Source organism: Calliphora vicina, chromosome 4 (genome assembly GCF_958450345.1).
Source record: "Calliphora vicina chromosome 4, idCalVici1.1, whole genome shotgun sequence".
Taxonomy (NCBI): domain Eukaryota; kingdom Metazoa; phylum Arthropoda; class Insecta; order Diptera; family Calliphoridae; genus Calliphora; species Calliphora vicina.
This window is the reverse complement of record NC_088783.1, coordinates 104524474-104552344: the sequence shown is the minus strand read 5'-3', so window position 1 is coordinate 104552344 and position 27871 is coordinate 104524474. Positions and strand designations below refer to the sequence as shown.

The 27871-nt window shown below is 32.4% G+C and overlaps 3 protein-coding genes across 5 annotated transcripts in view; 1 reads left to right on the top strand and 2 right to left on the bottom strand.

Moving 5' to 3' along the window:
* Positions 1-2594: 2594 nt before the first annotated feature.
* LOC135956766 (zinc finger protein 593 homolog) lies at positions 2595-3509 on the top strand. Its single transcript, XM_065507338.1, has 2 exons — positions 2595-2732; positions 2793-3509. The coding sequence occupies exon 2, from the start codon at positions 2957-2959 to the stop codon at positions 3416-3418; it is 462 nt and encodes a 153-aa protein (XP_065363410.1). The 5' UTR covers positions 2595-2732; positions 2793-2956; the 3' UTR covers positions 3419-3509.
* Positions 3510-8121: 4612 nt separating this feature from the next.
* On the bottom strand, positions 8122-9378 carry LOC135958637 (putative nuclease HARBI1). Its single transcript, XM_065509529.1, has 4 exons — positions 9269-9378; positions 9070-9206; positions 8837-9017; positions 8122-8775 (listed from the first exon to the last, which is right to left on the bottom strand). Exons 1-4 carry the CDS (start codon positions 9353-9355, stop codon positions 8122-8124), a joined length of 1059 nt encoding a protein of 352 aa, XP_065365601.1. The 5' UTR covers positions 9356-9378.
* A 1549-nt stretch (positions 9379-10927) lies between these two features.
* Cdc7 (Cdc7 kinase) overlaps positions 10928-27871 on the bottom strand; it is a 31833-nt gene continuing 14889 nt past the window's right edge. For 2 of the 3 annotated variants that reach the window (XM_065507424.1, XM_065507426.1), the window contains one exon: positions 10928-13037. In XM_065507424.1, the coding sequence (XP_065363496.1) occupies positions 11336-13037 (1702 nt within the window). In that variant the 3' untranslated portion in view covers positions 10928-11335. The remainder of the gene's footprint in view (positions 13038-27871) is intronic. The other variant, XM_065507425.1, reaches the window with a different exon arrangement.

Below are 27871 nucleotides of genomic sequence, written 5' to 3'. Positions count from 1 at the left end.
AATATGTAGATATTTAAATATAAAAACAAGCTTTGACAATTGTTAGAACCAAAAAGCGAAAAAAAAAGTTTTAAGCTGTTTGACTGACTCCGCCTTTGTAAACAGTTTGAATTAATTAGCTACCGATGCGAAAGGGTTAATGGTGGGGTCACACGGTATGTGTTGCATGTGTGTTATGACATTTCTCCACATGTACATAATGTGTGACTATGAAACCATATTTCAATAAAATACATATTTTAATATTTTGGCTTCGTGATTTATAGTGCGTTTTAATATCTTTTAGTGGTTCAAAAAATTCCAAAATCTGGGAGAAACTATGTTTATTGACTTAGAAAATGAAATGATTGCGAAAATTTGGTTATAGAAAATCAAAAAATTGTATATTCATAACTTAATATGAGTCACAAATTAGGTCTGGGTTGATTACCCTAGGTCTCCACGTAGCAATTTTCATTGCTAAGCTCAAACAATAACGTCGGCAGAACAACAGCAGAGTGATTGCTGATTGCTTTAGGTGGAGAAAACGTTCGTCACAAATAAACAATTTTAAACGAGAGATGTTCTATGAAAAACAGTGGTTTATTTTGCGTTGATTGATTTTTTTCACTAATTTCATTGTTTTTTTTCTTTTGAATCTTAAATAAAGTAAATATGTATGAATTAATCGCACCGAATCATAGAAAGATGAAATTTTACATTAATGACAACTGAACTGACAGCTTATTGCTTAGCAATAATTGCTCAGGCAATCAGTAGAGCAATCATTGCGCAATGGATTGCTACATATGGCAATTTGCGGTCTACATTCGCGAATTTTATTGACGCAATCAAATTTGACAATTGCAGCAATAAATATTGCTACGTGGAGACCTAGGGTTAACAACTAGCGCATCATTGTCATTATCATCAGACTCATTTTCGTTTTTTGGCCTTCGACAAAATTGCGTCTTATTCTGGCGCGTGTGTGATAATTTGGATATACCATTTATAACTCTACATATAAACTAGTGGAGTATCAACAAACTTCCAATATGAAGATATAGGTCGACTAGGGACTTACTTAACGGTAGCCAACATTGCATATATCTCCTAAAATAATTATTCGACCTCAAATGTGTTGGTATCATATAAGATGCCTTGAATAAGATATATGTTTTTCGAAAACTTTCTTCATGTCAAATTTTGTTTCAATATTAAACATCCGATGGAAATTGAATTGAAAAATGGACCAATTTTAATATTATTATCAATGTTTTAAACTTTTCTACGGCTGGGGAGCCAAATAAAATTAAATATTATAAATGAAAAAGAAAAAAAAAATAATAATCTAAATAATTTACATATGTATGTAATTTATGATAGTTATGGATTTTTGTATACATATGGTATTTATAGATTTTATATTGTATGTTATCAGGCAATATTTGCTATGTAATATAATTATTTTGGCCTTTTTAGGTTTTGTATTACAAATAAATGAAATAAAAATTAAAAAATTAAAATTAAATTATCAAAGGTCGGTGCCGAAATAGTTTCTGAATAGCTGGAATTTGCCATTGTTAAAGGATTTTAACTCCGGGTTATGTTGAAAAGGGGATTCGTTTAACAAATCTTCTCTCAATAGACGGGCTTTGACCGAACGAAATAATTTTATTACCGACTTTTATCGTTGGTAATTTTCCCCTTGAAATTTATGCATTTAAATATTATCATGAACAAAATACCAATAAAGTTTTTCATATATTTTGATCTAAAACTTTTTACCGGTTAAACCTATTTTCTTCATTGGATACATGCTTTAGCAATAACTATATTTTCTAGGTCTCTTCGTTCAGGCCCTGTCGTGTTTTAATTGCTTTTAAGTGACTGACGGACAACTGAGTGCTTTTCAGTTGTCAGTTTTATTTCGTAATCAGTCTATTAGACTACACCATGTCTCTCGAAAGTTAAAAAATTCGAAATTTCAAAGCAATTTTGGTAAAGCTTATTATATCCTTTAACAGTTGCTTTATTGAAACATATTTTTCTTGAAATATTCTTAAAGGAGGAAGTCCTAAGTATTCAAACCACACGGTATATGTCTGTTGATCTTCTTTATGATTTACTTTGATAAATCACAATTCAATAAATCTATTACTGTTAAAATTAAAAATTTTCTAAATTTAAAGCACCACTTAAGCAAACATTACTGACTGTAAACACATAATAAAAACAAAAACATGTTTTTCAAACATCAAAAATAATCTATTTTTCAAAAACAACACAGGTAGAACAAAATTTTAAAGATAGCAGTGTTATCTAGCGTTTACACATACAGGAAATGTTAGTGGTAACACTTTATTGTAATTAATAAGAATAATTAAATTTGGTTTCAAGCCACAAGTGCACTTCAAAATATTTAAAGGTTTATTTATTTTATTCGCTGTAATCTCCTTATATTTGTGGCTTTTGTTAACATTTACAAATTTTACTTGCATGTGTAAACACTCAAGCAATATGTAGATAAATGCAGTGTTATTTTTATTAATAAGTAATCACAACCATTAAAGTAGCGTTTTTAAAAGCGATGTTTAGCATCACTTGTATTTATACAAGGCTGCAACAAAACGTAGTTTTTTATAAATTCTATCTCTTTCAGCTGTCAGTTTGTTCTCTTAAGTCGTCACAAATCTAAAGTTTTTGTAAATAAAAGCAACGTAGAAAAAAAATACTGATAATTTTGCATAAAAGTAATGAAAAACTAATTTCTAATTTATTTAAAAATAATTAATTCTTTAAAAATATTTCAGGTGCTAAATAAACTAGAAGACAACGTTTTTGACATAGAAAAAATACGTTTTCTTTGTGCTACGCAGTTTAAAAACAAATCCTACAACAAAAACACGTGTTGTGAAGAATACCCTGAATTAGATTTTTATTTAATAAAGTAGTTAAAACACAAAACAGCTTCAATATGGGTATGGTACAAAAACGCAAGAAGATGCACTACGGTGATACACATCTTCAGAGACGTATGCGTGTACGCAATCGTACTCGCGATATGGATTTGATCGATCAAGACTTACGCACCCAATCGGCCCAGTTAATCAACCAAGCGGTGGATTTGGAAAAACCTGGTTTTGCACAATTCTATTGTGTACATTGTGCTAAATACTTTATTGATGATAGAGCCATGCAGACACATTTCCGAAGCAAAGTACACAAACGCCGTCTAAAGGCTCTGGAACTAGAACCCTACACAATTGAAGAGTCCGAACGTGCCGCTGGTCGTGGCAGCTATCAGAAAGCCAAAAAACGTACCATGGAAACACAGCCCTCGAAGGAGGAGGTTAAGGCAGGCAAACGTATAAAGGTTGAGGTAGTTGAAGAAACAGAAACCCCAAAACCAAAAAAGGCTCAAAAAATGGAATCATAATGGAAGATGAATGAAATTTAGTTCTAAGATTTAACATTTTCTTTTTTTTTTTAGTTTCACATTAAAATAAATATTTTTATTGTTAAAGTAACTAATGGAATTTTTATTTATTAGCTATAATCACTGTTTTGTCATTTAAATACAGCAAGTGACAATACAATGGAAACTTTTTTGTAATTTATATTCCTTAATTTCAGTTTTCAAAAACATGACCTTATACCAGTTTTTAAGAATTCATGTTTAACAAAAACACATTTATAGATTGTGGTTATACTTCTTGACATTGGTAAAACTATGGAAACTTTTAAACTTATACAAAAATAATAAGAAAAGGATTTAAATTTTTTTTTCATAATTTTTTTGATAATTTCTTTTAGTTATTAAAAATCATAGTTGGGGTTAATACAACATGATATTAGAAGAGGCAAAACAATTAGCTGTCGATATGAAAGATGATTTTAATCCGACTTCTGGTTGGTTCCATCGTTGGCAGAAAAGAGAAGGCATAAGCCTAAAAAAATTCAAGGAGAAGATGCAGCTGTTGACTTTGATCCAGTAAATATGTTTTTGGAAACAGTTTTGCCGTACATATTTTGGTTCAAAAAATTAGCCATCCGAATTATTTAATGCTGGAGCTCACATTTAGATTAGTGTTTCCATTTTCATATTTAAACTGCACTGTACCAGCAAAAATTATACCCTTCACATTCGTGAGAAGAGTATATACAGTATCGGCCATAACTAAAGCACCCCCTCAGTGAATTTTTTTCATATTATATTTTCTTTTATAAAAACAAAGTTTTAAATTTCGATTATGTATTATTTTCATTTGTTAATATGTTTATTATTGATAAACAAATACTTTTAAAGTTAATCTTTCCATAAGTGGTAACATGAAATCAAAAAATATTTTAAGGCAGAAAATTAAACGGACAAAACTAAAGCACCCCTTGATGGATATAATATAACACTATTTTTAATTACTGTTTTGTTGCAAATCTTTTGCATTGGATGACACAAGCACATCACTTAGGCATAGAAAATATTAAGTTTTTTATCTTGTCTTGCAATATTCCTTCCCAGGCTATTTTAAAGGCTTGAAATAAATCGTGAAAATTTCCGATCCTTATTTCGGCAATTTTCACGTTTTATTTTCATATTAACAATATCCCTCAAGTTCTCAATAGGATTGATATTAGGAGATTGAGGAGTCCAATGAATAACTTGAATTTTATTGCTCTGTAGCCATGTCTTACAAATTTTGGAGGTGTGCTTAGGATCTTTATCCTGTTGGAAGCTCCCTTTAAGTGGAATATCTTCACTGGCATAAGGTAACATTACATCTTTCATTATATCACGGTACATGAAATGATCCATACTCCCATTAATTTTATGAATTGGCCCAATTCCTTGACCAGAAAAGACACCCCAGACCATTACATTGCCTCCTCCATGTTTAGTTGTTCCTTTGCAATACTTAGGATTCAGTCTTTCTCCTTTTGGTCTGCGTACACGCCTTATTCCATCGGAACTTTTTAAGTTGTATTTGGATTAATCAGTGAACAGTACTGTCTTTTTGTTTTTTTGCTGGTCGTCAACTGAATAATCCGACTTCTACAACTCTTCAACGAATTGTTCTTTCGCTAACGCATAATCTTAAACTTGTTCATACTTGACTAGATTATGCTATAGGATATTTTTGAATTGCTCTTTTGATCAAGGAATCATAATATTGTGTTTTTTTCGCGGACGTCCTCCAGAATGCACCGTTGATATGCGACCAGTCTGCAAAAACTTTGAAATGAGCCTGAAAAAATCTAATCTGTTAATTGCAAATTATTTACTCAATTCATGTCGTGATAAACCCGTCTTCCAGTCTTCAATAAATTTAATTTTAAATTCACTGGAGTACTTTTTCCATGGCATTGTTTTTATTACAATAAACTGTATAAAACTTAAATTATACACACTACGCTTTCCTTTATTTTTATCTTCTGGAATTTTTAAAACCATTCGTTGTCAGTCCCATCAATTCACAATGCAAATATACAGTAACGTAGTAAAATTTTTAAACATCTTATAAGGGGGTGCTTTTGTTTTGTCCGTTGCGTTTTGTATTTTTATATGTTTTATCATTTTAAATTAATTGTTCATAAAATTATCTTTTACAAAATGAATGTTATATGAACATTAACAATATAAGTTAATAAAATATATACAAATCAGAATTCAAAAAAGTATTTTTATTAAAAATAATATGTTTTGAAAAAAATTATTGAGGGGGTGCTTTAGTTATGGCCAATACTGTATAAGTTTGTCATTCTGTTTGTAATTTCCACAAAATTTTCCCAGCCTATAAAGTATATATATTCAGGTTCCTTATAGATAGCGGAGTCGATTAAGCAATGTCCGTCTGTCTGTTGAAATCAACTTTCCGAAGCCCCCAAATAACTTACATTCATACATCAATCACCCTTATCGTGGTTGGCGTTAACGTCTTACGCCTACGACTGTTTCTTTAATCTAGTACGAAACTGTCGTAGGCGTATGAAGTTTACGCCAACCACGATAATGGTGAATATCTCCGGAATTCTTCCGGCTCGGTTGCTATTTAAAATCGAGAAAATCGGTCCTCAAATGGCTGAGATATAAGGAAAAAACCACGACAACCTCGATTTATGACCTATATCTGGATTAATAAGTCATTAATATAGACAATTTGGATATCTAATGATAGATATTTTAAAGACCTTTGCAACGACCTAAAAAAATTTAAAATTTAAGAAAAAAATTATAAAATTTAAAAAAAAAATTAAAAAAACATTTTTTCCAAAAAATGAAAAAATATAAATATTTAAAATTTTTATTTTGAAGTGTAATTTGGTGAAGGGTATATAAGATTCGACACAGCCGAATAAAGCTCTCTTACTTGTTTTTTTAAATCTACTAAATAAATTCCTTGCTCAATATCAAATGTCATAATCTCACATAAGAAAATTACGACAAATTTTACTCGATATCGATATTTTTCACTATTATATTTATAAAATTTGTGACAGGCCTGATTGTTACGAAATTGTATTTGAATTCAAATATAACGGCTTGGTATAAATCAAGATCAGCGAAACAGCTTGCATTTTTATAATTTCTTTCGTGTTGATAGCTCTCATAATTATAAGCACAAAAACGTTAATATTTTTCCCTGCTCTCTCTTAGTTTAAGAGTTATATGAATTTAAAGTCAATACATATAATAGTACATTTCTCATATATTCGGAAAACAAACTGATCGTTATGGGTATCATTGAATAGTGCTTCACAATACCTTTAATATGATATATAATATGGTACAGTTTATTAATATTGTGAACCAAAAATTCCTTTTTGATTTTATATGACAGTACTTCAGAAAATTTTGATATACAGAAAAAGTGATTTTAGCGAAGCCGGTGTTCGATACACCCCAGAGTTAAAAGTCCCTTCACCCGGCCGAAGGCCGGCAATACAGAAAATGTGAATATTAACAGAAAAAAAATTATGAAAATATAAACTGTTACGCGGATCTTGATTTGTTCCAACGGCTTCAAGTTGCATCATGTTTCTCAAAATTTCTATTTCTAGAGACTTCAAGCAGCAGTTAACATACATACATATATGTGGACATTATTAACATATCTGTGGATATTATGAACATAGCTGTGGAACATTATAACATTATTAGGTCTGTTCATTTACTTTCCCAGTAAATACTTGCAACGAGAGAATAAAATCAAAATTTACAAAATTACTCTCTTAAATTCTCAAAAATAGTAAAATGTAAATGAACGCTTTTCCAGTAACAATTGTTTTATACACAAATTTTCTTATTTTATTCCTTTTAAAATATATAAATACTCACATTTTCTTAAATTTTATAGAAAATATAAGCTGCTAACTAGTACTACACCATTTCCAATTGTATTTCAGAAGTTTCTAATTGTATTTCAGAAATTTCCAATTGAATTTCAGAAATTTCCATTTATATTTCAGAAAATTCCAATTCAATTTCAGAAATTTCCATTTATATTTCAGAAATTTCCAAAATTATAAAATTATGTTTTTAGTGTGGACAGATGGAGAGACTAGACAGCTCTTGGACTTTTATGCAAATTACATGGCTGATATAGGTCCCATGAAGAAATTTAAAACAAAAAAAGACATGTGGATAGAAATTGCGTCAAAAATTTCAGAAAAAACTCCCAAACAATGCGAGGAACGTTACAAAACTGTGTTAAAAAGAAAAAAAGTGGCAGTAGAAAATAATAAAACATCTGGTTCGAAAAGGAAAAGCATTGATTTTGAAGAAGAATTAAATAAAATATCTTTAATGGATGACTCCATCGAACCGGAGGTCCAAATAAGTAGCCAAATGTGTGTAAAGGTGGAAAAGAAAGGAATTGAAAAAACTGAAGAGACAAAGGTGAAAAAAAAGACAATCCAAGATACTTTAACAGAAATTGCAGAGAAAAGAGAGGAAGCTAGAGAAAGACGACACCAAGAAAAAATGGCCTTACTCCAAAAATTATTGGGAGAAAAATAAATAATTGAAGTAAAAAACATTTTTTCAGATGCGATTAATTTTTAACAGTACAAATTATAATTAATACTTTTTTGTTGTCCTACACTCAGTGTACCCTTTTATAGAATAAAAAATAAATAGTTTTTTTATGTTGTTGAATTATATAAAAGATCTTTTATTTCATTTCTTTTTATTTGTCCTAACTGTGTTAACAAATTATCACGTCTGTCATCATCGTAATGCTCGGAATTAATATGTATTTCATCGCTAGTTATTTCTTCATACAAAAAATCGTTTTTATCAATGCAAATGTTATGGAGAACGCAAGTTGCAATTACAAATTGTGCCATGGTTTCAACATTATGGAAATCAAGCCGCAACAATTGTCGAAACCGACTTTTAAGGACTCCGAAGGCATTTTCAATTTTAACACGTACCCGACAAAATTTTAAATTATAGTTTTTTTCCGAATCACTTAAGTTGCCGTAATCACGGAACGGTGTTAAAAGATATTCTCTTAGCGAGTAAGCTGAATCACCCAATAAATGGTACTTTGGTGCACATAAATTTGGCAATTCTTTACCTATAAAAGAAAGTTTCAGTATTCTAGAGTCGTGTATTTTACTGGGAACCCCAGTATATACGTCTAGAAACCGAAGTTTCGAATCACAGATGCCCTGCAGAGTTATTGATACTGTATCATGTCTATTTGCGTATGTGGAACGAATTTTATGTTTCGGAGTTCTTACAGAAATGTAGCTTCCATCAATACACCCTAAAATATTCGGAAAACCAGATATCTGAAAAAAAAAATTATAAAAATATGTTTACATAAAAAGTAATATTTACTGTCTGTCATACCTTTTTAAATTCATTGGCAATAACTTCTTTTTCCAAGTTAGTTTGTGGAAATTTTATAGCTTCAGGGGCTACTTCATCCAATAAGAATTTTAAAACTTTTTGGAAAGAACTGTGAAGATTTGACAATGACATGTCAAATACATTCGCCACTTCCCTAAAGGTAGTTTTGTTGCCACTAAACCTGGAAAATGGTTTTTTTTATTTAATTTTTTTTTAAATTTTAAATAATTTACCACAAAAATGAAAGAATTTGTGTTTCTACACTTGTTTGCTTTCTTCCACCTTGATATGTCCTTACCAAATACCAGGTAGAATACCTTTCCATTAGGTACTGTGCGCTTTCTCGGCTAAGTCGCAAATTTTTCTTAAACTGAGAAGAAACAAAAGGTAATAATATATATAAAAGCCAATATTGGGATTATACTTGCTTACATCAGTTTCGGAATATTGATGAATAACATTTTCAACAAAATTTTTAACTCGCGGCAAACAGTTTCGTTCCAATAGTAGTGCATACATTTCATCATCTTCATCAGATGATGATGACGACTCCAACAAATATTCTAAAGCAATATTTTTTGCTTCCATTTTAACACTTTTAATTAATATAAAAACTATTTAACACAAACGAACTTCAAAAAAATATTGTTTGTTTTTTTCAAAAACAATAACAAGAACAGCTGTTTTAACAGTGTTGCACTTCTAACCCTTTGATTAAATTGAGGGTGAAACATGTACCATATTTTTGGTTTTTTAGGGCAACATTATATGAAAAGAACACGTTATACGTTTACAAAATAACATTTTTTTCAGAAAAGAACACAAAAAAGGGCAAAAGGCAGAATAAAGGCATCATTTATGCCAGAAAAGAAAACGCCATTAGTTATTGAACAGAGCTATTGAATAAAAGCGTTGAGTTGCTGTAAACATCTGCATGGTAACATTAAGTTTAAGAATTTTTGATGCAAAATAGGGCTATACTCGATATATTGATGTAAGTTGATTATGTCTATATCGATTTAAAAATTTCTTATTAGTTATTTATGAAGAAAGCATTAGTTATTTTTGAGAAATATTAAAAACAAGCTCCATTTATGTAAAAATGTACCCATTCTTCAAACTCATTTAAAATTTTTTACATTGATTATTTTTCACGACTAGGCGAATTAAGATATTGGCAAAAACGTTGTCACGCGTTATTTCCGTATTTATTAGAAATAAGAGGATATTTTTAGAAAAATATTTGGACATCTATTTGGAAAAATCAAAATAAAGTCATGGTGAAAAACGAAAATTTAAAAAATTTAAATATCTTTTACACTATAAGATATAACTTAGTAAAATAAGCTGGAATTTCTTAACCTTTCCACTTGCTTTATTACAAAGACTCATTCATTAAAATCTGTCCATATTTGCACAAGTTTACCTAATCCGAGGTATTCAATTTTGACACCATTCTAAAAGGGTGGTTACAAATATAATTTTCTTAAAGTATATGTCCTTAATTAAAAAAATTATAATTTAAATCCGAAAAAAACTAAGGCCCTAATTTTGTAAATCACGTCACCAAAGTGATATTTATATGGAAAGCAAAAACAAAATTTCAAAAATTTTAAAATTTTGTTTTTGTTTTATATACAAAATTTTCAAATTATGAAAGGCAAATCAACGTTTGAATTTTGGTGCGTTTGTTCTGTTAAGAATTTGTATATAAAACAAAAACAAATTTTTAAAATTTTGTTTTTGCTTTCCATATAAATATCACTTTGTGAAGTGATTTACAAAATTAGGGCCTAAATTTGTATAATTAGTATGAGTAATTACAAAGTTTTTAATTAATTAATTAATCAGGCCTGTTAAACATTTCGTTATCATACAATTTGGCTTAAAAATTCATTTAAAATTTAATCGACTTCATTTAAACCACTTTCTGTTTAACATTTTCAAATAGTCTGTTCATTTACCAATATTATTTAAAAATAGCAAAAACTAACAAGTAAACAAACAAAGCAATCGATTCTAAAAGCAAAATTCTTTTCTATTCTTACCTACCTAACAAAAATCTCGTTTGCTAAAAAGTAAGAAATTCAATTCTTTTTTTAATTTTTAAATATAAACACTATATTATTTTTTAATTTAATGTGTATATATAAAATATCTAAAAATATATTTACAAAAAATTTTCTTTAGCATATTCAACAAGGGATACATTTTGTGTTTATCATACAAAATAATTATTTAAATATATAGTTAATGGTTACAAAGGAAATTTGTTTACATGTTTTTTAAGGATATACAAATAGTAAATAAATAAAAGCAGGATTTACAATATATATATACGAGGCAAAATTAAAAAACTAATAACAAAATCTCAATAGAAAATATAATAAATTAAAATTAGGCTTTGGCAAAAGCAAAAAAAAAAAACTAAATAGAAAATTAATTAAAACCAAAAATACAAAGAAATGTTTCAATAAATCACTGCAAATGTTGTGTTGGTTAATTGCGAGTTTTCTTAGCAGAATCACCCGCGGCGGCCAAACTTATTGAGGGAGTATTTAGAGGCACAGTTGTCGCCAGGGCGGAAGCAGAAGGTGTCACAGGATTTGAGGTAGTTATGTTATTGTTGTTGTTATGACATTCCAGAAAGAATGGATGCTGCAACGCTTCATCGGCCGTTATGCGGTTGTGAGGATTAACCTCCAGCAAACGGTAGAGTAAGTCATAGGCACTGGAGGGAAAGATATCATCGTCATCTTGAGATTCTGTTACAAAAGGTGACTCCATGCACAGACAATTGAAAAAAAATTGATCACAATTCTTGCAAACTTCACAGGTACCATCGGGTCTTCGATATTTCTTTAACAATTCGGGCGAACTGAATTTCACACGATTACGGAAACGCACACACAGTTTACGCAAGTCCAGAGGTTTGGTCTTTTGCGATAAGGTTACCAAACGATCGAGTACATGGGCGGTTTTACGTATGGTTTTATCACCAAATATTGTTATCATTTCTGCTAAGGCCACATAATCATTGGGAGCCTTAAAGAATGGATAAACGGAGGAGAGTACAGAAAGAAATATTACTCCTGCCGCCCACACATCAACGGCTGTTGTTTGATCGGGGTATTTGAGTAACACCTCGGGAGGCCGATAGCCAGGCGTGCCAGCGCGCGAGGCATGAATCTCCTTTTTCACCAGACAAATATTACAAACTTGGGCATTGCCATAGCAATAACACTTGGGACTATTTGAGGTCGATAAATTACGATTTGTATTGTATTTAGCATCCATACTATTATTGTTGTTGTTGTTGTTATTATTATTGCTGGCAATAGCAGCCTGTGTAATGGGAGGTGTATTTTTGCCGCCACCTGCAGATGATGTACGTGTGCTGCTGTGATGTACCGTTTCAGCGCCACCTTGAGCTCTTAATTTCTGCTGTAAACGACTACTCATGGTGTGAACTGCAGCTCCAACAGCAGATTTACGTTCGTGTACACTTGCATTACTACCTCCACTGGCCACAGCTCCTTTTGATCCTATGGGTAGAGTGTTAGGAATCTCATTAATTTGTTTTAAAGGCATTTTAAAAGGTGTATGTGATAAAGTACCAGTATTAGCGGCATTGGCGGCACGTGTTGTTGGACCAGATGACACGGCCGCTGGCGTTTGTTGTTCTTGTGGGGGTAATGTACAGCGTAAACGTTTTGCTGTACCACTAACTACCTCGCCAGCACCAGTTACAGCAACAGCCACTTCCAGAGATTTTTTAGAATTCATATCATCGTGTTCACGTATCCTCTTGCCTTCGCCTACGCCCACTGCGGCGGTTGCATTAGTAGGTGGTGCCAGCAATGCGAGGCTTTCTAATTTTCCCGTGAGGTTGCTATTATTGTTGGACAAACTGACCTGTGATGCGGTCACCTGTTGGGCCAGACCAAAATCAACCAATAGAAATTGTCGCTTGCGGCGATTGTATAAAAAATTACTGGGTTTAACGTCACGATGTATAACATTGAAGCGATGGACATGACGCAAAGCTATTAAGAGATTTTTCATATAAAATTGTACTTCGGCCACATCCATTTTATTGTAAAAGTCATGAAAACGATCGTGTGCCAAATAGGGCATTATAAAAGCCACCGATTCATCGCAACGTATACAGCAATTGATGCCCACCACATTGTCGGTGCCACTGCAAGCAGAAGAGAGGAAATTTATTATTTATTTGTTTTTCAATATCAATTGTTAAAAGAAAATAAGTTTTTGTTTATAATTTGTCCTTGACCCTAAAAAATGCACATGATATTTTTGTTTTAACTCTTGATAACGTAATTTCCAAATATTTGCTTGTGTATACAATATTTATTTTAATAGCTTTGCCAGCTACGTCAAAACTACACCAAGAAGTGAGAAAATATTTCATAATTGCTAATTGACCATTTATATGTTTAGGTTTAGAAAATGGCATACAGACATTCTAAAAAATAAATTAAATAAGTAAATAAAAATAAAATCTATTTTGCAAGAAAAAAAAAACAGCTAAAATAAAAATACACATCGTGTCCAGATCAATTCGTTTTCTCAAAATATTTGCAAATAATGCAAATTCATATTTATAAAAACATTACTCATACCAATGGTATGGAATTATTAAATATGTAAACCTATTTTTTGCAGAGGCATAGATACAAATAAATATATAATCAATCAGCATAATTGCAAATATTATTCAAATTTGTGTTTATATTTCAGCTAGGTTAGGTTATAAAGGCAGTCCAGTTATACCAGCTCACTTGGGTGCATGGATTGATCCCTTTGTGATAGCATAAATGATCATGTTAATGTCCGTGTGATTCGATGCCGAACCAACTCGATGACCGAATGAAGGAATCTATATTCCTAATATCCACCCTAGATAGATCCTTCAGGTCTTGCAGAAAATGACTATCGATTGTTGCAGTCCAATCAATGGTTCGAAAGAATTAATTCTTAATTCCAAGAAAGAATTAACTCTTAATCATTCCGTTAATGCATTCATTGTTAATTTCTTCATAGGCTTATTTCCTTTGTACTTTAAATGTATTGAATTCATTACAAAATAACATCAAAAATGTATTGAATGATTAAATTTTTCTTCAATTCAAATCTTTTGCATGTTATTAAATGCAAAATGTTTAATTCAATTTATATTCTCACCCAATAAGCACCAAAGCCCCAAAATTTCAAGCACTTGAACATTTTGTTGGAATTAGAGTTGAGTGCAAATGTAATTATGTTTTAAACTTGAAAAATATTTAAAAAATTAATTATTTTTCAATCAATGAACATATGGCTTGAATTTATGTTTCCTTTTTACTGGAGAATGCTATTGAAATAAAGTGTAATACAACTGTAATTGACTATAATTCAAGGTTTGGATAACACTTGATTTCAACTTGAATTGCAGTAAAAATGATGATCTATATACATACACATCTGCTCAAAATAATAGATACACCAAAATTTATTTTTTAAAAACGAAAAAAAATAATGGTATATTGTAAAATTATAAAAAAAATTCAGTCGATTTTTATTTATAGTTAAATGGAGAGTAAAAAACAAAAACAAAATATTTCATAATTAATAATTGTTTGTGCGTGAAATAAAAAAGAAATAAAACTGTGTTTTTATTTTGTTTATATTAAAAAATTATTTTCTTTATTATATTACCTTTATGTTTGAGAATACGTTGTAGAAGTCTTAGCGATCAAGCTACGATTAGAATATTATATGCAAAACAAAGTGGCGAACAATGCTTAAGAAAAGTACCGTTAACGGTTTTACTCGTTACAATTTAGAAAAAAATATCCCCACCCAAGGGTGAACAAAAGGGAGTATACACATACAAAAAAAACTAACTTAAACATTGCCGGCCACCTTGCAACAACAAAGAACGTTGCAACAAATCTTAAATTAAATAGGTAATAATAATAAAAAATGTAAACTTAAATCATATTTTTTTTTTTTTTTCAATTCATTTATTTTTTCAAATAACAAGTTGGTCATACGACCAGGCCAGACCAGCTGGTATATATGTATATATAAATAAAAAGGTTCCCATAGAACAAGGTCTATGGGATGTAGTTTGACACAGACTACATACTGCACTCAAGAGAGTATGGTTTTGAATCAGACCATGAACTGGGCCCTTAACGAGGGGCTTGGCCAGAAATGACCCAACCAAAGATGGTGTATTGAGCCATAGGAAGTCCCGGGTTCGAATAGATTTTACCTCTCATAATTTGCGGTGCTACCTCAGGACCAATTACGAGCGCGACTTTTCCGGACATATTAAAACTCGGATCTGCCAATTGCATACCCTCAAAATGATCTTTTATAGTGTCCGAAACCGTTTCTACAGGAGTTTTTATGCCATGTATTGTTTTTACCTTTACCGTCAATGAAATTTGTCGCGATGCCTCATAAAGAGAACATATATTGACTTTGCAAAATTTTTCTTCATTAACGGTGGAGACGGGCAGCTTTAGGTTTGCCACTAAACTTGAGCAAATATAGCTCATGCTACAGCAAAGGTCTAAAACTGCCCGTACCCGAATGCTCTTGTCCGAAATGAGCAGCAAAACAGTAGCCGTTGGAGAAAATGACACGGGGTGAAACAATGGCATTGACGGAAGTTCATTCGAGACAGCAGGTCGAGGATCGCTAGTTCGCGAGCGTTTTTTGGATTTCATTTGTTTCGCCGCGACGTTATTGTCATAGTGTAACATCGAATGATGTTTTCCTTTACATGTTTTACAACATCCTTGACTTGAGCAATCGCGAGAAATATGATTTGCGGAAAAACAACGAGAGCAATAATGGTGTAGTAGCACCATCCTAATTCTCTTTTCACAAGTCATATTTATGAATTTTCGACACGAAGACAATTGATGCTTGCGATCACAAATGCGACAATTTTTAGCAAGGTTTCGCGAATTCTCGACCGGATTCGAACCAGAGGCTTCCACGGCACCTGATACTGGGTCAGGATTTGTAGTTAGGTTGGCGTCAGGAGCCGGTACCACTGCAGGGGCAGAGGAATTTTCAGGTGAGGTCAAAGGGACCTCTTGGTCAGTGACCACGATGGCTGTTGAGCTCTCGATGACAGCGACAACTTCAGACTGGCTGGTAGAACCTGTAGTAGTAGTCGTCGCAGCTGAGTCCACCTCCATTGTCTCATCGTAATCCTCAAGCAAAGCTTCTTCCGACAAGTGAGTAAGAGGATCCATTATACTAGGAAACAATGAAGGTTAACAAAACAATTTTTAAACAGTTTCACTGGTTAAAACAACCAGTTTTGTAATTGGTCGCTTTATTATCCCGTTTTCTGTACGTATGTCCGCGACGCGTACGTGATTATCGCTTCCTGGATAAGTCCTAACGACTCTTCCCATTTTCCAAGAAGTGGGTGACAATTGCTCATTTCGTATGACAACTAAGTCACCGTCTGCTATATCTCTTTCTGGATATTTCCACTTATATCGTTTGTGAAGACCTGACAAGTACTCTTCTTTCCATCTACGACAAAAGTGATGAGTCAGTGCTTTAACTTTCCTATAACGATTTAGAAGACTAAGCGGCGAGTCATAAATTGACGGTTCAGGTGGAGCTAGTATAGGCGACCCTATTAAGAAATGACCTGGTGTAAGAGCCACTATCTCATTAGGATTATCATTCATAGGGCATAATGGTCGAGAATTTAGACATGCCTCAATTCTAGCGAGGACAGTAGAAAGTTCCTCAAAGGTATATTTACCGGAATGTGCATCTTTACGAAAGTGCAGTTTGAAACTTCGAACTCCCGCTTCCCACAAACCTCCCATATGGGGAGCACCAGCAGGAATAAAACGCCATGAAAGGCCGTTGATGCCAAACGTCGAACACATCCTAGCCCTACTTTCCAATAAAAAGGTTTTAAATTCTCTCTCCAACTCTCGAGAAGCACCTACAAAATTCGTCCCGTTATCCGAAAAGATCGTACGTGGACAACCGCGTCTCGAAATAAATCGATTAAATGCCGCTAAAAATTTATCTGTTGATAAATCTGAAGTTACTTCTAAGTGTACGGCTTTGGTGGCGAAACATACAAAAATACAGACATAGGCCTTTAAGATCTGACACGACCTACCGTTCAAATTTTTCATGTCGAAGGGACCAGCGAAATCAACTCCTGTTGTTGTAAACGGTCGATCCAAGTTCGTCCGTTCTGGGGGTAAGGCAGCCATTAGTTGAGTGCAAGCGCGTTTACGATCCAACACGCATCGCTTACAGCGATTAACAATTGTTCTAACAAGTGTCTTTAAACGAGGAATCCAATATTCGATTCGTATTATCCTTAGCATTAGTTGATTTCCACCGTGAATGGAAATCTTGTGAATAAATTCTGCTAAAAGGAGCGTGAAGCGACATGAATATGGCAATAAAATAGGATGCCGTTCCGTATAAACCAATGAAGGCGACCTAGCCAATCGACCATTAAGTCTCATGACACCCTCATTGTCAAGAAACGGATTTAGAGGTAAAAGTGAACTTTTAGAAGAAAGTGGTCTTTTTTCTAATAGACACTTGTATTCCTCCGCGAAATTACCTTTTTGGGCCACAATGGCCAAACGTAGTTTCACATGTCTCACTTCATTTTCAGACAGCGTTATGGTGTCATACGAATATCGGTTCCTATAAAGCGAATGAGTTCTATGGAAAAATCTGAAAACGTAGGATAAAACTCGGATAGCACGATCAAGCGACGAAAATCTCTCCAAAACGTCCTCGTAATTCGTAAAAAAAGAGAAATGAGATTTTACATTTCGAACCTCAAGATCGGTATCAAGCATGGATAAATTTTTCAGATTCCAAGTAGACTTTTTGTCCCGAAGCCAATGTGGACCATTCCACCAAAGAGAGCTCTGAGCTAAAAGAGAAGGTGTAACTCCTCTACTTCCTAAATCCGCTGGATTTTCCTCAGATCTGACATGATGCCAATTATGTTTGCCTACAATTTCTTGTATCTTGCAAACTCGATTTGCAACAAAGGTTGCCCAAGAACAGGGGTCTTTTCTTAACCAGGAAAGGACGATCGTAGAATCAGTCCAACAATAAACCTGGTGCAATGGAATGTCAATTTCACATAACACGGCCTTCAAAAGGTCTGCCGCTAATACAGCACCACAAAGTTCAAGACGAGGTAAAGTAACCGATTTAATAGGGGCCACTTTCGTCTTGCATGTTAGCAAATGTGTGAAAATTTCTCCTCTAGGTGTTTCCACCCGAATATATATTACCCCCGCATATGCCTTTTCCGAGGCATCAGAAAAAACATGAAGCTCTACTGAGGATTCTGGTTCATAATGGACCCATCGAGGAATTTGTATACAATTGACTTCATGATACGAAGCCACAAATTTCTCCCATTCGGTTTGTGTTGACATTTTTATATCCTCATCCCAATCTATCTGATCCTGCCAAACTTTTTGCATTAGCATTTTTGCTACTACTAAAACTGGACCTAACCAACCTACCGGGTCAAATAATTTCGCGATTGTTGACAGAACTTCCCTCTTAGTGTAGTGCGAACGTCGCGCTATAGGATTCACCCTAAAATAGAAAACGTCCAAATGAGCATTCCATTGGAGTCCCAGCGTTTTCGAACTACTTGATTCGACAAAAACCAAAAGTTTCTCATCTATCAAATACTCTGGGGAAAAACCGGCTAAAATTGCCTTATCGTTCGAAGTCCATTTTCGAAGATTAAACCCTGCAGATGATAATGCCGCTACAAGTTGATCACGAGCGATCAAAGCGGTTTCAACATCATGAGTCCCCGTGAGTACGTCGTCAACGTACATACCTTTACGAAGAATTTTCGATGCGAGTGGATATTGACTCTCAGAATCATCTGCCAACTGTAATAAAGTACGGATGGCCAGATAAGGTGCACAATTGACGCCAAAGGTCACAGTCTGTAATTCATACTGCTTTAAATCCTCTGTAGGAGAATCGCGAAACAAAATACGCTGAAAAGGAGTATGAGACTGGTCAAGCCTTATCTGTCTATACATTTGAGTAATATCACAATTAAAAACATAGCGAAAAAATCTCCAACGTAAAATTAGTAGGACTAAATCTGCCTGAAGGGTAGGACCGACAAACAAACAATCGTTAAGACTAAGTCCACTAGAAGTTTTATTTGACGCATTAAAAACTACTCTCAACTTAGTAGTTTTACGATCAAGTTTTATTACAGGATGATGTGGCAAATAACATGAAGAAATGGAAGACGATGTCTCCACTATTGGCCGCATGTGACCCAAAACCAAATATTCTTTAACTACTTCGTCATACATTTCCTTAATTTGTGGTTTCCTCAATAGTGAAGCTTCCGTTCTCAAAAATTGCGCCCTAACATTTTGTTTTGAAGAACCTAACGAAAGCTTTTCCGGAAATTCAGGCTTGAAAGGAAGTGTCACTATATATCGTCCATCAGTTCCTCTGCGAGTTGTGCGCTTGTAGTTCTCTTCACAAATCCTATCATAAAGGGACATTATTTTCCTTTTCGGCGCCTCCTCTAGTTCCCAAAAGCGGAGTAAGCTGCTGTTTAAATTGTCTTCCTCGGAAAACTCAACTCTGGTATTAAACACCTGAACAGAAGATGATGGCACAGGACCAGTAATAATCCAACCGAATATCGTGTTCTGAGCCAATAACGACCCTAAAAAGTTTGTACGAATTTCCCTTAATATAATTTGAGGATACAAATCTGCACCTAGAAGCAGATCAACCGGTCTGCAATTGAAAAACTGAGAATCAGCCAATTGTAGATTCGGTAAATTCCCACAAAGTTCATCCGACATAACAAACGATGGTAAATTACCCGATATATTTGGTAAAACAAGAGCTGTAGTCCTTAAATTAATCGACGTGTCCAAAGGAGAGCTTATTTCGATCGAGCAAAGTTTAGTAGAGGTTGCAGTAATCGTCTGGTTGACACCAGAGATTTGAGCATTTGTCAAATGCGCCGAAATCTTTAAACGATTCTGCACGCGTTCAGAAATAAACGACGTTTCCGAACCAGGGTCAATGAGGGCTCGAGCCGGGTATGTCATACCTTGGTGACGTATATTCACCATAGCAGTCCCTAAAAGTACAGTCCGATTATTGGACAAGTGGAACACCTGTCGATTTGAGGGACCTGGGTTATTTTTTCTAGAAGTAGACGCTGAAGATTCCACAGGCCTAGAGTTTGTTGGTGGAGATGCCACGACAGAACTCGCTCCTGTATTTGAATTTTCAGTCGAATCGTCTGAGGATGAAGTACTTCTATGCAGCAAAGTGTGATGTCTCTTCTGACAAGTTGAACAGCTATGAACACTTGTGCAATTTCTAACCTCATGTGTTCTTGATAAACAATTGACGCAACAATGGTGTCTCTTAATTGTAGAAAATCTTTCCGAAACTGAAAGATTCTTGAAACGCTTACAATCGCGTAGGAAATGGCTTTGATTCTTACATAAAACGCAAAAATGAGAATTTGATGCAGAATTAACATGATGTGTTTTTACCTTTTGTACCGATGGTACTTTTGTCTGCGGCGTTTCCCGAATATCACGAAGACATTCTAAAGTTTGAATCCTTTCTGTTAGAAAAGCATCCATGTCTTTCCAACATGATAACGCAAATTTATCCTTAATGCTCTGTTCCCATAAAGTTACAGAGCAGTCAGGAAGTCGCTGTACACATAAAAAGACTAGAATCGGATCCCAATTCTCTGTCGGAACCTTATACACCGACAACGCGGCAAGACAACTATTAATTCCTCTTTGCAAATTTTTGAGGCCGGTAAAAGACTCTTTTTCTAGTATTGGAATATTAAAAAGCGTCTTTAGTTGATTATTAACCAACATACGCGGATTCTCATAGGCGTCTTTTAAATTTCGCCATGCCATTTCAAACCCTATATCAGAAAGCGGACTTTTCGAAACAATTTCCTTCGCGTCGACACTAGTCTTACGCAGTAAGTGGCATAATCGTTCAATATTTGTAAGACGCGAACTATTTATATATAAGGCCGTAAACAAATCCCTAAAGGCAGGCCATGAAAGATAATCACCCTCAAACATATCTACGTCACAAGGCGGTAAAGTCAAATTATGATGACCGACACAAATATTCTGATTCACTGTTGGCGAATCAGTAGACTTAGTCACTGAATCAAACTGATGAATTTTCTCAGCAATTTTACCCGAACAGTTAATAAACGATCTATACGTATTCTGATATTTCGAGCTAGTCACCTCAGTATCATCAGGTTCAGTGTCCTCAGAGGTCGTCAAATAATCAAGACATTGTTCATATGTCGATTTAACAAGGTCCCACAACTTATTCAATTCATCTCTGTGAAACCCTATTGTGAACGCAGTATGTACTTCTTCGCGAGTATTATTAAATTCGGCTTCAAAACGGATAAGAGCATCCGAAGCTCTAATAAAACGGTCAAGTGGTGTAATAGACATGTTTATTACTTTTTCTTTTATATAAATTACAAGTTTAAAAATAACAACTTTAATTTATTATTGATTAATAATTTCCAAAATTTTTTACTTTTAAAATTAAAAAAAATCTAATTGATTTTTTCAAATAATATTTAATAAATTAAATTGTAATTAATTTTCACAAATTTGATCAATATTACACAAAATTAATTTGTCAAATTTAATCAAACGCAATAATAGTCAAACTGACCGACAGTAGAGTGACCACTTTTATATGAAGAAGAAGAAAAAGCAAACACTAATGTCTATGTATTTATTTAATATCAATCAAAAAAACACAACACTATTTCCACCACTTGTTATTTATTAATAAGCACAATTAATAATATTAATTTTAATTAAATTTCTTTTCGTTTAAAACGCGAAAGATCTTTATTTTGTCACAAAAAATGAGCAAATTATCAAAATAAATCTAGTTTCTATAATTCTGTCCGTCCACGTAAACAAACCCGCAGTTGATATTTTCTAGTAGTAGAAAACGAAACACAAAGCAAGTGTCAAATAAAGCGAGGGTTGGAAAAGCGACCAACTACAACAAACACACAGTAATATTATAATTAATATGTATGTATATGTGAGTGTTTGTTTAAACACTTTTATTTTTAATAAACAAAATAAATAAAAAACACTTTTCTTTTACAAAATTCACAGCACTTTTTTTTTATAAAGAAATTCAAGTACGCACCTTATTATTTTGTAAATATGTTTTCCAAAAATAAGAAATAAAGAATAGACGATGGTAATTGCGGAAAGTGTCCAAAAAATGGCGATCCTTTATATGACCATAAAATAAAAAAAGTAGATACAAATTAATTTGTGTTCTTCGTACTTGTCTTATGTGCGGCAAAAAATCCGGCTCGATTGGACCAAATGTTTGTGCGTGAAATAAAAAAGAAATAAAACTGTGTTTTTATTTTGTTTATATTAAAAAATTATTTTCTTTATTATATTACCTTTATGTTTGAGAATACGTTGTAGAAGTCTTAGCGATCAAGCTACGATTAGAATATTATATGCAAAACAAAGTGGCGAACAATGCTTAAGAAAAGTACCGTTAACGGTTTTACTCGTTACAATTTAGAAAAAAATATCCCCACCCAAGGGTGAACAAAAGGGAGTATACACATACAAAAAAAACTAACTTAAACAATAATAAATATTATAAAGTAAATTAAATTTCTTAAATTTCGAAAAATTTGGTGCTCATAATAATAGATACATTTTTAAAAATTCTTATTAAACAAAAGCTAATAAATTTTATCTTAAAAAAATTAGTTTATTATTAAAGTAAAGCTAGTATCCAGTATATCCACCTTTGTTTTGTAAAACTTTCTCCACTCTTCTGGGCATACTGGATATCAGTTCTGACACTTCTCCAATGGAATCTCGTACCATATTTTTTGCGTTTTCTCCCATAAATCGTCTTTATTTTTGAAAACTTCCTTCGAAAGCCTTATCTTTAATTCACTCCACAAGTTTTCTATTGGGTTTAAATCAGGGGATTGGCTGGGCCAGCTTAAAACAGGTACGTTATTCTCCAAGAACCAGTTTTTAACTAATCTTGAACTATGTTTTGGGTCGTTGTCCTGCTGGAATGTCCATATTAATGGCATATTTTCCGATGCATATGGAAGCATTACGTTTTCCAATATGTCTCTATACCCACTAGCATTCATGATATCTTCTATTCGGAATATCGGACCAACACCATTCCATGAAAAGCAACCCCAAACCATTATGTTTCCCCCGCCATGTTTTACCGTCTTTTTTGTAAATTTAACGTGGAATTCTTTTCCTTTTGGTCTGCGTACATTTCTTTGGCAGTCGTTTCCAAACATATTTTTGTTTCGTCGCTCCATAAAATATTTCTCCATTTTTTTTCGCCTTCACACCCGGACCATTGTAAGTGCTCTTTAGCAAATTCTAATCTTGTCTTGATATTTTTTTGGCGCATTAGTGGCACTTTTCTGGCAATTCTTCCCGGCAATTTAGCTTGTAAAAGACGACGACGAACTGTTTGTGGACTGATTTCGTTACATAGCTCCGCAGAAATAGCTTTCGATGATATGAAAGGGTCATTTTTAACCATAAGGACGATCCGCCTATCTGTTTCTGGACTGGTTTTCTTTGGTCTACCGCGAGTTTCTCTTTTTTGTTTTTTAGATAAAGCATTTTGGACAAAATGTAAAGATCTTCCTATGCTCTTTGCTATTTCCCGTAATGATTTTCCTTGATTTCTCATCGTTTGAACAATTTTTTTCTCATCTTCGGTACAATGATGATTTCGTCCCATTTTCTTCAAAAGAGTCCTATTTTTTATAAAATTGTTGCTAAAATTTAAATTATACTTACTGTTTCACGTAAATAGGAACAAAAAATTGCACAAAAAAAAAATTGTATATAAACAAATTACAAATTACTGATGTGTATCTATTTTTATGAGCAAATAATTTTTTGTAATTCAAATAAATTCGTTTTTAAAAATCAACATGAAAGCAAATAGTTGCCAGATTTTTGACTGACATGACATTGCCAAATAGAAATTTTAATAATATGATGTATTCTTAACGCTTGCGAGGAAATTTTCAATGTTACCGCCATTTAAATTTTTTCCAATTAGGTGTATCTATTATTTTGAGCAGATGTGTATATAAAAATTAAATGGTCCATGTATGTAATAGCATCACGTGAGAACGGCTGAGCGATTTGGATGAATTTTTTTATTCGATTCGAAATTTTCAGGAGATGGTTTGTAAAGAAAAAAATTAAAAAATTCCGGGTAAAACTCGAATTTTTTTTTTGATTCCAATCAACTGTAATAAAACAGCTCCCCAAAGTATGCAGTACAAATTTAGATATTTTATTTGCAAATAAATAAGAACAGGCAGGTGCATGTGGGTTGGAGAAACATGAAGAACTAACATTAGTAAATGTTACCGGGCGAAGCCGGGGCGGTCAACTAGTTTTGAATAATTATTAATTATTTCAATAATAATCTTCAGTAAAAAGGAAACATAATTTAAAGCCATATTTTTTGTTTGAAATGGGATAGATTTGAGTTAACAAAAATTCAATCATTCAAAGGTTGATTGAATTAATTCCTTTATGAATTAATTCAACGATGAATGTATTCTATTTAAATAAAAGTCTTATTTAAATTAAGCTCAAATTGAATTAATTAATTCGAAGCTCTGAGTCTAATTCCCCAAAGTTATTAGAGACGGTTACTGCGTAACTCAATCCGTAAACGAAAATGTTGTAAATTGTGTGCTAAATACATTGTAATTCGAAACGATTTCCTTTCGTATCGAATTAGGGAGTAACCCACTCAGAATCACATGTAAGCTCCAATCAAATAGTAGTTTTATACGGGTGATATCTAGATCATTAGTTCTGAGCAGATCCACGAAGTTCGAACAGTATAATTACTTACAGCATGATAGCAGTAATCAAGTAAATGATACGTCGTCTTATAAAGGAGATCCAGCTGAATCTATAGTCATGAAATTAGTACTGAGTAATAATTCTTAAATATAAACTTCCGATATTCGTTAAAATTTCAGCTGATCTAGAAAAAATTGATCTTTGGCAGAAAAATACAGATTCATGAAGCAAAATTTAATATCTCATGTAATAACTTGTGGTGTTGGCAACTAAGAAAACAATATCTAAAAAACAAAGCTGCAAAGAGTGGTTTAGTGGAATATGGTTTATGCTTGACTAATTATCTGGACTGAATGGTTTCAATTCCGATCGATTTCGTTTTTGGTTCTTCAGATTCCGTGTAATTTGTTAATTCCAAAAATATTTAATAATTTTGTATTTCTGATATTAATTTGACAACGTTTTTTTTTTATATTAAAACAAAAGCGAAGTTTTTGCTACAGAAATTGATTAAACATTTTAGAAAAACGAATAATTACAATGAAATATCAATTCCACTTTGAAAACTGAAAGTGGTTTCATTTCGAAAGAATTTTTCGTTTATTATTTTCTAAAGAAGCACAATACGGAATTAATTCCACTTTCGATCGGAATGAAATTCTGTGACAGGCCTGTATATAAATTTCAAACAGTTACCATTTCTATCATACTATGTATTTTATTTTGTTCTTTAACAAGTTGCAACTTTAAATTATAAAAAAAAACATATTTTTGCACAAACTTTTCAAATCATGAAGGGAGGGAAGCAAATGTTAGTTATTAGCATTTATAAATGCAACAATTAGTTCTTACACAGCTACATTCTGCTTTATACTTCCTTCCCTTCGTTATAAAATTGAAATTTTGTCTTTGTTTAAATAAGTATTAAAAAAAATAAATTGTACAGTATAGTATGTCTATATGCAATTATTTCTATTAAAAAAATATACACATACTTTGGCACGTTCGCAGTTCAGTGAACTAATAAATCCACCGGTTTTAGATAATATAAATATGAATATGAATTGAAGCCACTTTAATTATTTTGTTATTTTTATAGTGAATTCATTTCATGAACCAAACATTTATAAAGAAATGTTTAAACAGCTGAATTTTATTGAATGCATAAAAACAAACAAATAAGTTAAAACAAATTTAAAATTTAAATATTATCAAAACCGGGTTGAAGTGTACATATAAGGAATACAATCTTAAAAAAACTTAAACTTTAAATCCGTAGTTTAATCTACAACATTAGTGAGTTTATAATATAAATTTCAATTAAGTTTTAGATATCTATTATAAACCTGAAGTATTGGAAAATCAATCTAAAACTAGTTATTAAAGCAACATATTTTTGCCGTGTTATTATAAATATAATAAAAATAAAACAAATTATAGCTTTTTAATATTTTTGTTTTGATTAAGTTTTAAATATTTGAAGAAAGAACTCTATTGTCAAATGAGATCCGTCTATTGCATTTAAATAAAAACGGTTCATTTACCCACAATTGTGCCGCAAATGCGTTTTATTTTGTTTGTTATAGAAACTGTAAACATTAAACAAATTGTGAGAATTTTAAATTTTATTTTCAAATGCTATAATTTTAAATTCAATAGACAAATTGATGGAATATGACGCATTACATATAATTAAATCTGTCTGGATGCACATTGTAAATATACGTTTACGTTTGTGTCTACTTTTATGTTCATCATATATTCATCTTCTTTAACAAATGTGTTTTAAAATATTGAACCAATATCTTAAGGCAGAATTAGTCTTTACTTTCTGTTACGTTCCGAATCAGCTGTTTCCCTTTTGTACATGAAAAACACGTATAAGTAGTTAGTTTTTCTGTGCTGTTCCGGACAAACCTGTTAAAAACAAAAATTGTCTACGTAATTGTAAGTGACAGCGGCTTTTCAAATAAAGAAAAAAATTATTTGTTATTGATTTTGTGAAATTTAATAGAAAAAAACCGAGCCGTCTCACAGTGCGGCCAATGGCACCTTTGTCCGGCCAAAAGTCGAAAAAGCAAGTTTTTAGTTGGGGGTTTTTTGTGATTGGGTTGGTTAAAGAAATGCTCTAGGAGATGAAAAATTATCATAGTAAGGTCCCTTGCCTCAAATGTCCTTCATAATTTCAGTTTGAAGTAGGCCTTCACCCAAACGGCACACTACCGCAGGAAAGATCGGCTAGTAGACGCTTCCGTTAAACAAGTGTCAAAGTTTTTGTAATCAAGCAAATCAAACGAAACAAAATGGATTTTACAGCTGAAGGTAAGTACAATACGTAAAATCAAAATCTGAATGTAAATTTCTAAATAGTAAATTGTTAGAAAGTGATATGTAAGGACGATTTTTTTTTTTATTTTTTAAACAAAATTGATATGATTGAGTGAAATTTTTTTTTCCTGCTTTTTCCTGCTCTCTAAGCTATTGGAGCCCAGCAAAAAAAGTGAGGAAGAAGATGCAGAATTTTCACAACAAATAGCATGCTTGATGTACTTCCAATTTTGGTGAAAAAGCTATGAATTTTACATTAGCTTGTCATTGGAGGGATGTTGTTCATTTTTGACAACTTTTTACTTAATAAATTCGATGCTTTCGATGCGATTAAATTTCGATTTTAAGGTGTTATTTTAATGTAGGTAGTGGATACCTATATTTTTTGGCATCTTGGATGGAAATATAAATAATAGAAATAAGTGATGTAATTGAGCATTTATGAATTGATTTTAATGTAGTTATAAAATTTATGAAACAATGGTTGATTAATTTTAATGATTAAAAAATGTAAAAATTGTTTGTATACCAATTTTTACAGGTTTTAATAAATTTTATAAAATTCAAAAAATGTAGGAAACAATTACATCAACGAAATATTTATAATTCAGTGTCAAATACCCATATTTAAAATCACATCTTCAGAGGTAGAAAAGATTCATTTGCAACTTTAGATGTGATTAAAATGTCATATGTAAAGATGCACTTCCATTATTTTTTGCTGGGAGGT

Excerpts from the sequence above, each read along its gene's own strand:
- LOC135956766 (XM_065507338.1), top strand. The coding sequence starts at position 2,957 with ATGGGTATGGTACAAAAACGCAAGAAGATGCACTACGGTGATACACAT.
- LOC135958637 (XM_065509529.1), bottom strand. The coding sequence starts at position 9,355 with ATGTATGCACTACTATTGGAACGAAACTGTTTGCCGCGAGTTAAAAAT. Across the intron at positions 9,018-9,069 it reads CAAATTCTTTCATTTTTGTG|GTTTAGTGGCAACAAAACTA; the intron begins GTAAATTATTTA and ends ACCATTTTCCAG. Across the intron at positions 8,776-8,836 it reads TTGCCAATGAATTTAAAAAG|ATATCTGGTTTTCCGAATAT; the intron begins GTATGACAGACA and ends TTTTTTTTTCAG.